The sequence below is a fragment of the Vigna unguiculata genome, chromosome 4 (assembly GCF_004118075.2).
Source record: "Vigna unguiculata cultivar IT97K-499-35 chromosome 4, ASM411807v1, whole genome shotgun sequence".
Taxonomy (NCBI): Eukaryota; Viridiplantae; Streptophyta; class Magnoliopsida; order Fabales; family Fabaceae; genus Vigna; species Vigna unguiculata.
In genome coordinates, this window is record NC_040282.1 from 3,320,857 (window position 1) to 3,331,680 (window position 10,824).

The 10,824-nt window shown below is 33.1% G+C and overlaps 1 protein-coding gene across 3 annotated transcripts; it reads left to right on the forward strand.

Moving 5' to 3' along the window:
• Positions 1–697: 697 nt before the first annotated feature.
• Positions 698–10,575, forward strand: LOC114181876 (probable cyclic nucleotide-gated ion channel 20, chloroplastic). 3 transcript variants are annotated; one of them, XM_028068493.1, is made up of 13 exons: positions 698–1,050; positions 1,755–2,264; positions 3,525–3,716; positions 3,816–3,914; positions 4,796–4,933; positions 6,500–6,742; positions 7,253–7,495; positions 7,691–7,836; positions 7,938–8,015; positions 8,934–9,063; positions 9,419–9,665; positions 9,796–9,958; positions 10,243–10,348. In XM_028068493.1, the coding sequence occupies exons 2-13, from the start codon at positions 1,767–1,769 to the stop codon at positions 10,346–10,348; spliced, it is 2,283 nt and encodes a 760-aa protein (XP_027924294.1). In that variant the 5' UTR covers positions 698–1,050; positions 1,755–1,766. The 3 variants fall into 3 exon arrangements, with proteins under 3 accessions (XP_027924294.1, XP_027924293.1, XP_027924295.1); XM_028068492.1 differs by having other exon boundaries at positions 699–1,050; positions 3,525–3,914; positions 10,243–10,575; XM_028068494.1 differs by lacking the exon at positions 3,525–3,716 and having other exon boundaries at positions 701–1,050; positions 10,243–10,575.
• The last annotated feature ends 249 nt before the right edge of the window (positions 10,576–10,824 follow it).

The window sequence follows — 10,824 nt, forward strand, 5'->3', positions numbered from 1 at the left end:
AATATAAATATGAAAATAATAAAAAAATAAAATAGTTTAAAATTTGATATTTTGCAAATAATTTATTTAATATATTATTAGTTTAAAATATAATTTTTACTGAGATTTGATAATATTTTTTTAATTATAATTTATATTTTTAAAATGATTTTTTTACATTAAGCCATTTAAAAAAAATATTATATATATATATATATATATATATAAGTTTTTTTTTATTTCAATAAAATTGACTAATTTACCTACTACTCTGTGTATAACAACATACCTTAACTCTAACTCGTTGCTTTGTTGGTAGGCAAGTTCTAGGAAAAGAACCAAAGAATCAAAGAACCAAAGACAAAGCAATAAAGTAGAAAGTTTGGTGCTGGATTTTGATAGAATGTGTATAATAAGGTAAAAGATTCTACTTTCATTGGGATTGCTGTACAAAGGAAGTCTCAATTTATATCAGTTTTTAACTTTATACTTGGTAGAATCTTAGTAATACTTATTTTATTTTGTTGATTTCCTTATTTTCTAAATTATGTTTAATCATCTTTATTAGAAACTTTCTTCATATTTAAATATACAAATATTGTATACAGATAAATAAAAGTTAAAGTTAAAGTTAACGAGAAAAGGAAAATCAATGTGTTCTGGGAGAACACATTTGAAAAAGATAGAACTTTGACATGTTTCTTTGCCGTAGCGCACATTCCAAGGACTAATAAACAAATCTGAAATAAAATCAAAGAAAGCCATCCCTCTCACAAATGACTGTCCAATTTCATTTCCAACTCTAACTTCAACTTTCAATTCTTCATCACACACTGCTCACTTCACATCAAACTCACATTTTCAGTCTTACACCTCTCAGTTTGGTGTTTACCTCTGTTCATTTCTCGTTTTATCCTTAAACTGATTTCACCCTTTTGTGAGAATCTCCTCTCCGGTGCCCCCCATGATGAAGAGGCTCTCAAAAGTTAAATCTTTCTCTTAATTGGATGCAAAAAAGCTGGTGGGTGTTTTGGGTTTTGACTCTTCACCGGGAAATTCGCTCCTCACCAGGTGGTGTCTGACTCTGATCAGTGTTGTTTTCCTTGATTATTGCTTGATCATTGCCTTTGCACAATGTTGTTGGCCTCGTTTCATTGTGCTAGAATTCTTCTACTGATTCCAAAGCTATTGCTATTTTTCAATGCTGTATATTACAGTATGTATATGTATGCTAAGTTTTTGGAATGCATGTAGAGGTTGCTGATTCATGCATCACTGTTTTTGTATCATTGGTTTTGGTCAATGGTTCATTATCTAGTTCCTTTCAAGCTCCAGAGGATTTTAGATGAGGGAGTTGATTATTTTTATCTTGAATAAATAAATTTTCTATTTCTAGTGAGTTAGGGGGAGATATAAATTCATAACTAGATTTCACTAGTTGTTTTCGTAAGTTGCAACACTAGATTAATTACCCCTTTTAATCGCTGTTTGATCACACGACTTTATCATCTTGTTGCTGTTTAATAGTCCTGAAATGAAGTCTTCTTCTGGAAAATGAATTGCAGCCTACTGAGTTTTGTTAAAGAATCAATGTGGAATATAAATGCAAGGGAAAGTTAATACTGGTACCCTTATGCTGCACTAAATCACTTTTCAGTTTTACATTCCCCCTTTTCACATTTCAAGTTAAATTGCAGTATTTGATTTAGAGTTGCTGATATGATGCAGAAACATATATGTATTGGATGTTTTGCTAACATTGTAATAAAATGCAGAACTATCAAAACATGGCTAATTTTGAGAATGACAAGCGCCCAATGCTGTCAGATACAGATGCACAATCATACGATGAACCCTTGGATTCTAAATTCCGAAGGATGGTATCCAGGACTCAAAGCGCTTCAATTTCTATTCCTATGAGCTCCTTCGAGTCATATGAGAAAGAAACTAGCCTTGTGGGACATACTGGTCCACTTCAGAGCAAGAGAAAAACACCCTTTATGCATATGAGTGGTCCATTATATGCTACCACTGGAACTGGAAATCTTTTGCAGAAGCATGTTGTATCGGGAAACAAAGCAGATGACAGAAAGACAGATAATTTTGCTACTCTCCATGGCTCAAGTTCAAATTACCAAAATGGTGACTACGATAGAAAAAATGAACACTTACTAAGGTCTGGGCAACTGGGAATGTGCAATGATCCTTATTGTACTACTTGCCCTACTTACTTCAATGCTTCGCAGCAAAGAAATCCAAAATCTTCTGCTAGATGGGATCCAAAGGTTTTTATCCTTCATCCTAAAACAGATTATAATTTCAGTTGCTTTCAATTATTTAGTGCATAGACAAACATTTTACTTTAGATGCTTGTTTTCATGTTGTAGACCTTTATTTTGGCAATGATCAGGAGGTCACTATGGTATAATAATAATTTGTAGGTATTTGGTTCAGTTTTACTAATGCAATTTCTAAGTAGGCTGTTAATAGATAGACCTGTAGTTAAACAGGTCTACTTTAGGAAGAAGGGGAATGGGCCAGGAGCTACCAAGGACCAAACCAATGTAGCACAAGAGTCAGTTTAGCTATTGGTAGTAGTAATTAGAAGTTTAGGTCAGAATTAGCAGCAGTTGCTATTTGTATTTGTTGGGAAACATCACTTAATATCAATTGGTTTTGAGATGACTTTTTCATGGTATCAGATCCTATAGCACATCTTGGTCAATTACTTATTCTAATAAGCATCTATGGAAGGGGGGTGTCAGGAAGTTTCACATTGTTTGTGTCAATTCTTGGAGTGCTACTTACATATCTGTTGGAGAACTTAAAATCAATTGGTTTTAAGTTGAACTCTGGCAAAGTATCACAGCATATAATCCATCTTGATAAATCAGTCATTCTGGTAGGCTAGCCTATTCTGACAAAAATCTGTGGAGGGAGTGTTAGGAAGTTCCACATATGTCTGTCTCAATTTTTGGGTGTTGCTTATATATTTGTTGGACAACTTCACTTAATGCCACTTGGTTCTAAGCCCATCTCAGTCAATCACCTATTCTGGTAGAGTATTCTGTTCTGGCGGACATATATGTGGCAGGGGTGGGTGTTGGAAACTCCTGAATAATTGTGATTTACTAATTTGTGGTGCCTTACACTGACAATTGGTATATTTATAGTATACTATCATATGATCCTTATATCCTTTTAATCTGGGTACATTGCAAGAAACCACTCTCGCAATCCTCAAGCTTGTCCTTATTACTATACTTTTAACAAAATTCTTATTTTCAAGCTATGTCAATGAACATTGTTTTGCTACCACTTAGGCTATTACTATTTGTCCTGGTTCACTTTGAGGGGCAATCAAAGTATTGCCAATTAGCAACTTTAAGTTGTCTCATTATTTATCCAATACTTGTTATTTGCTACAAGCTTTACTGTATCATTATCATTAATCTTATTGTTACATTTTCCATTTCTTTTGTATACATTCGTCATTGACAATTTTCTCATAATTAAGTCTACTTTTGTTCATATTTTGAATGCAGTTCCATAATGCTCTTTATGGGGATGCCAAGAGTTTTGTGAGGAAACTTCTTTCTTTCTTTTCTTCTTATGTTCCTGGAGTTATGAACCCTCATGCTAAAATTGTACAAAAGTGGAACAAATTTTTGGCCATTTTTTGCTTAATTGGTATTTTTGTGGACCCATTGTTTTTCTTTTTACTATATGTGGAGAAGGTACGCTTATTTTCTACCATTAACTACAAAGTAGCAAGTTCTAGATGTCACTCTTTCTATTTACAAATTTACTCTTCATTTTTCCTGTTCTTTATGCAGGATAATAAATGCATTGTTATCAACTGGCCATTGGCAACAGCACTTGCTTTATTTAGATGCGTGAATGATTTTGTTTATTTCCTTAACATTCTTCTCCAGGTATCTCTCATTAATTACCTTTTCGTAAACCCTTTTTCCTACCCCCTGAATTTTAATTTGTTCAAATCCTTTTCCTCATATAATGGTCAAACTCTGTCATTGATGCCATGTTTTTATTAATCTTTGTTCTTAGTTTTAAGAAGGTATATATTCTGATGGTCCTTCAGCATAAAAACAGAGTTTAGTTTCATATAAGCCAACTTAAAGGAAGTTTATTCTATTCAAATAAGATGTTACTATCTCATTCTGCAAGTATGTCTACATCCTGTTTGGTTACCTATCCGTAATTTCACTTAACCACACCCCGTTTAAGACAATTGCTCCATATATCTATCAGGTATAGAGCCTTGTTCTTGCATTTTCCAAATCCAATAGTATATATATTATTTGATGTTGAATAAACCATACAGTGTCATGATAGCCATGAGGAATCTAAGAGATAAGCAGAAACATGCTAAGAATCAAAGCATGGAGGAAAAGTTTCAACTCATACCATATTGGAGCGAGAGAAAAGAATGTGGTGAATTTTATTGATCAAACTAAGGTTTTATATACAACTGTAACAAACAGAAAACTATCTCAACTAGTGATTACAACAGAAATGTAATAGAATTATTTATCTCTAATAATACTAGATGAGAATAAAAAAATTTGAAATGATTAAAAGGCACAAATGCTAAATAGACTTTACTGTGTCCTTGTTGATAGTGTAAGGTACTCGCATGTGTCTTGTACTTTGTTGTCTATTAGTTAAGTTCAAAAGGAAAAACAAATAAAAATAGCACTGTCCTGAATCTTAAACATGGTTAAGTTTTTAGCCTAGTTTGTTTCGTTTTCAAAATTTAAAGCTTCAATAACTCTATGAAGTTGCCTGTTTACAGTTTAGGTTAGCTTATGTTTCTCGTGAGTCGAGGGTGGTTGGTGCTGGAGATTTAGTTGACCATCCAAAGAAAATTGCTCTTCATTACCTAAAGGGTTATTTCCTCATTGACTTATTTGTTGTATTTCCTCTTCCTCAGGTAAAGTTCTTCCTGTTTTTGCTTTTTCCCTATGGAATTTGTTTTCATTTTCTTTTTGTTTCCTCTGAGTTTGCTCGTCTAGATTTAGTATATCACACATTCATTGTAAAGGCCACAAAACTTTTATTTTGAATTACATGGTAGTATACTAGCCTAGCATCCGAATATGAAGATTTACTCGTTTTTTCTTTCCTTTTCCTGGCAATCATCAAATTCTGTTTTCTAGTCATCTCGTGAGATTTATGCTTTTGCCAGATCTAAATTTTCAGTTGTCATACAATAAGGGAAAACTGGAGGGTCTTCGGTGTCTGGAGCCATTTTACCTATATTATCTGTTTAGATTGGGATTTTGTAAATAAAATTCTGCACTCAGAGAATTCAAGCATTAGGTTGTCCGTATAAATTTGAGTTTTCAATTCTATCTTAAGACATGAATTATTATATGTTAAATAAGGGATCTGGGTAAAATGCTATTAGGGTTTTCTATGATTGTGTCATTGTACTTATTGTTGTCACGAGCCAATTCTTTTTACAGACGTGCCATAGTCCCATTTATCTCTTCACAGTTCACAATTATTCAAAGCTGACACCTTCTAATCAATTAACCTAAAAGCTTGAACTTCTAGTTACATTTGAATTATAAATGATTCTTATCATTAGATTTATATCGTCTCGTTTCTATCTTTATGCTTAGTGTTCTAAAATCATGAAGCTGGTTTGGTTGTAAATCTGGTTTCGGCCACTATGGATGTGAACCAGTCAAATTATGCCCAATGGTCACAGTTCAAACCCGTTGAAATCAATCTAATTGAACAATGTTAAATAAGGTGTCAAGCATAGGTCTCCCAAAGCACAACTGTCTCCACATCAACCAACTATTGTTGGTTGTTTTGGCAGTGCTAACCTTTTACATTATACTAAATTATGTATTAATTATTTTTAATTAAGAAACATTTAAATGTATAATATTAAGATAATATCAATATATATTTCATTACTATAATTAATTGATACTTTATTTTAATAATCGTACTGTAAAAAGAAATGATTTTCACTTTCTCTTGATATTATATTCAATTTCATGCTTTATATGCTATAATAGCCTGCTGTTATTCTATATGTTAATAGAATCAGTATTATGGTTTTAAATTAATAAAAAACTTGCTTAAAATGTTAAAATACTGTCTATAAGGATTCATGATAACATTATGTACAAAAAGTAGCATGATAAGTTTAACACATTCACTCATTAATTATGCACTGTGTCAACAATATTCAACTATTAAACTTTGAATCCAATTTCACCGATCGAATTACTGGTCTTACATCAGAAGCTTGTCTTTGTTATTAAACTTCTCGGTTTTTATGATATCATGTGTGATTGGCTTGGAGTTGACCAAAATGGTTTCTCCTTTCTCTGTGTCTTCCTGAGGAATCATCTGCTATGGATATTAGCACGTGCATGGCATTACAAATGAAGAGCTTTCAATCTGCAAAACAAGATAAACCTATTAGGAGCTTGTGTACTCACCAAATTCCTTGACATATGTGGTAAAATATGTGCAGATAATGTTATTATTCGTCCTACCAAATTCTTTGGGGGGAGCAAATTATGCCAAGAATCTTCTGCGTGCAGCGATATTAGTGCAATATTTTCCCAAGTTATTCAGGTTTCTGCCACTCCTGATCGGCCAATCTCCAACAGGATTCATTTTTGAGTCAGCCTGGGCAAATTTTATTATCAATCTTCTCATTTTTATGCTTGCCAGTCATGTTGTTGGCTCTTGCTGGTACCTCTTCGGTCTTCAGGTGAGGGACATAGCATTGAACTTTCTTTTTAAAAAATATTGAATTTTGTCCTCAGTATATGATAATGTAATGTCCATTAAATTCTCACCTTTCCTTGGAGAGGAGCCATCTCCCCAATGATGTTGTTAATGAGTAGCATAGGCTACAAATTGCATGCCTGCCCTCGGAACATGATAAGAGCAAAAGGAAAAGGCAGAAGAAATAAAACTCGATTCACTTGAATGCATATTTCAATGTGGTTGTGTATTAATATAAAACAATAATAACAATAATCATAACCATAAATATTATTATTATTATATGCTATGAGATTTATCAAAACATATCAATATAAATATGACATCCTTCTATTGTTATTGCAATATCTGAAATGAAATTGATCTACAAAATATATTATGTCTCCTAGGATGCTTTAAAGTGGCTGGTTCAATTAGAATCAGGAATTTAATTTCGTAAATGAAAGTTAGCATTCAATTTACTTTCTGCTTTTCTTCCTCTTTCTTCTTCCAGAGGGTTAATCAGTGTTTGCGGAATGCCTGCCATAGTTCTAATATACCTGGATGCATGAAGTTCATTGATTGTGGACGTGGCCATACTGACTTCACATCAGATCTGTGGATCAACAATACTGATGCTGGTGCTTGTATGGATTCCTCTGGTTTCACTTATGGGATTTATCAGAATGCTGTACCACTTACTATAGAAACTAGTGTAGTCAACAAATACGTGTATTCTCTTTTTTGGGGATTCCAGGTTTGCATCTCTCTCTCTCTCTCTCTCTCTCTCTCTCTCTCTCTCCCTTGCGTAGAAATTATACAAAAAGTTGAACTCCTTGCTAAATAGGTCACAGAAACTCTAATTTGTACTGATACTCCTAAATACTAAAGCAGCCACATCAATGATTTAATATCTAATCTAATAGTTATGCCCTGGATGTTCTTGATACAGCAAATCAGTACTCTGGCTGGTAATCTAAATCCTAGCTATTTTGTATGGGAAGTCCTTTTTACTATGGCCATCATAGGATCGGGACTCTTACTCTTTGCAATTCTCATTGGTAACATACAGAACTTTCTACAGGCTCTTGGACGGAGGTAGAACTTACCTAATGCTGCAAGATTAATCTTTGATAGTTAGTTCTATTGCTTTTATTATTGTAATATGTTTGATATGTTTTCTTTTATTCATTTCACAGGAAACTGGAAATGCAACTTAGAGGCCGTGATGTTGAGCAATGGATGAGCCATCGGCGGTTACCTGAAGATCTGAGAAGGTGCAAAATTTTCTCATTCTTATTATGAATTATGACAGCAGTGCCAAAAGGTGTATTTGTCAATTATTTAAGTCACTGCTTGGTTGCTATTTTCCATCCTCTTCCAGCCAATTATTGAAATTTTAAACGTCTCTGTTGCACATTTTCAAAGATACAAAGGCTCTTCTACCTGCCAAAGTTAAGTTAGCAGGTTCAGAAGGATTTTAAAGAGACACAATGGAAATTTGGAATTTTTTGTATCTGTCTGTATCTGTTCTTAATATGTGTTTATTAGATATTATTATTCTGTACATTAGTAGTACATGTAATCTTGCAGAATAGGTAAAGTCTGAACATGTTATTGGGTATCCTGTTGAATTATGTGGTGATTTAGACCGTCAATCAGTATAATATATAAAAGGAGAACATGGTTTATAAATTCTACGAAGTGGTAACTTTTGACACTAGTGTCTTCCCAAAATTTTGACACATCTCAGTTTTCCTGTGCCATGCCTAATAATTATTCCAAAAATATTAAAAGTTTGAAATTATATTATTGTCTTATTACAAACAATTCAAAATTCGAATACATCAGTATCTTGGCAGAAAGAACTCATCAACATCTTATTACTTAATGTAGATTTAAATTTAAATAATTTATAATTTTGATTTAATGTCTTTCTGATGGAAATAATTCATTAATATAATACATAATTTAAATTTTTAAATATCAAATTCTTTTTTTAATATAATATAACTCAGTGCAGCACATGAATGTTAATCCAGCATGCATATATGTGGAAGCAACCAATTTTCTTATAGTATTACATGTATATAGGCTTCAATGCTTAGAAAAATAGTATGTGCACTACTTTCATTTTTATTCAGGTATCATGTGTATCTTGGGACTTGAAATTATGGATCATATCTTGTGCGCAGGAGAGTAAGACAGGCTGAACGGTACAGTTGGGCTGCAACAAGGGGGGTGAATGAAGAAATGCTTATGGAGAATTTACCAGAAGATCTGCAGAGAGACATAAGACGCCATCTCTTCAAATTTGTTAAGAAAGTATGCGCACCTATGTCTTAAATGAGTGATAACTACTCTATTTTATCATTCTTGCACTTCTAGTATATTATAATTTTGAGGTTTAAATGTAATGCAAACTTCATAATGTCAGTCACTGATTTATTTAAATTTTAGTTTCCATTAGGTCTCTACGTGTAAGCTGCTAGTTCTGGGTAATAGTTTGAATGGAAAGCCAGTTTAAAGGAAAAGTTTTATGCATCTTCATCATGAAATTCAATCCATGAATAGCAAAAGCCAAACCATGTCAACCAAGTTCATTATAGTGATGGTTTAATTTTCTTTTAGATTTTGCACCAATTTGAATCCATAATCTGAGGATCTGAATTATCTGCAGATTCGGCTTTTTGCTCTGATGGATGAGCCTATATTAGATGCCATTTGTGAGAGACTAAGACAAAAGACACACATCAAAGGAAGTAAAATTCTAAGTCATGGTGGTCTGGTAGAAAAGATGGTATTCGTGGTGCGTGGTAAATTGGAGAGCATTGGAGAAGATGGAACAAGAATTCCTCTATCTGAAGGTGATGCTTGTGGTGAGGAACTTCTGACATGGTATCTTGAACATTCTTCAGTCAGCACAGGTATATCAATAAGCTATGTCATAATCCCTGTTAATATTTGAAAGTAGACCAGAAGGATTGGCAACAATCAACAACCTAGGCCTGTACTAAATAAGAAACTGAATGGTTCAACGATTGATCTCTCTTGCAGATGGTAGAAAAGTAAGGCTTCCAGGACAGAGATTGGTCAGCAACAGGACAGTAAGGTGCTTAACAAATGTGGAGTCATTTTCACTCTCTGCTTCAGACCTTGAAGAAGTCACAATCCTTTTCACAAGATTCTTGCGGAGTCCATGCGTCCAAGGAGCCCTAAGGTGAATCACTCCCTTGTCTTCTTGTATCTATATGGATTTATGGTTCAACTTCATCTTCTTAACTTTTTTTGGCTAACAAAAATGAGAGTAACCAAACCAGTTATAGTAATTGCACACATTTTATACTCACAAATCCTTCACAATCTTTGTGATTAAAAAAGTTATTTAAACCACATGTAGCAAGTAGTAACATCAAACAAGTTTGTGATTTTCAACCATAAAAGGTTCAATATCTGTTTTCAAATCAAGGAATTTCTTAATCGTTTGAAATTGTGTTACATTAGGTATGAGTCACCTTATTGGAGATCCCTTGCTGCAACCCGCATTCAAGTTGCATGGAGATACAGGAAGAAACGTCTAAGTCGTGTTAATTCCTCCCCAGCAGATTGAACATTGAGGTTTTGGGTCCACTTTTATGTTTCATTTCATAGAGTTTTTATGATCTTCAACCCAATATAGTAGTTTCACTAGGCTGTTACCTCATACAGGGGCCTCATTTTTCATTAAAGCAACGAAAGTGTAAATTAATTTCACCTCCAAGTTTATTGTGTATACACTCAATACATTGTATTTTGAAAAAGAGAAATGTGTTGTTAATCACAAATAGATATAGCACATTTGCACTAGGGGATTTTGGAATTTGAATTTTCTGTTTGATTGTTCTGTATTGTTCTTTTGCTGTATCTTTAAAATAGATTGATAGATACTAACTTTAATGTTTTTAAATATATTAAAAAGAATTTTAAAATATTAATATCGGTGTATTTTGAAACCACATAGGATAACAAAAAAATTTAATAAAGAATCTGAGCTCGAAATGATGTAAATGAGATAAGGAGAAGGAACCATTTTATTCTTTGTAAAAG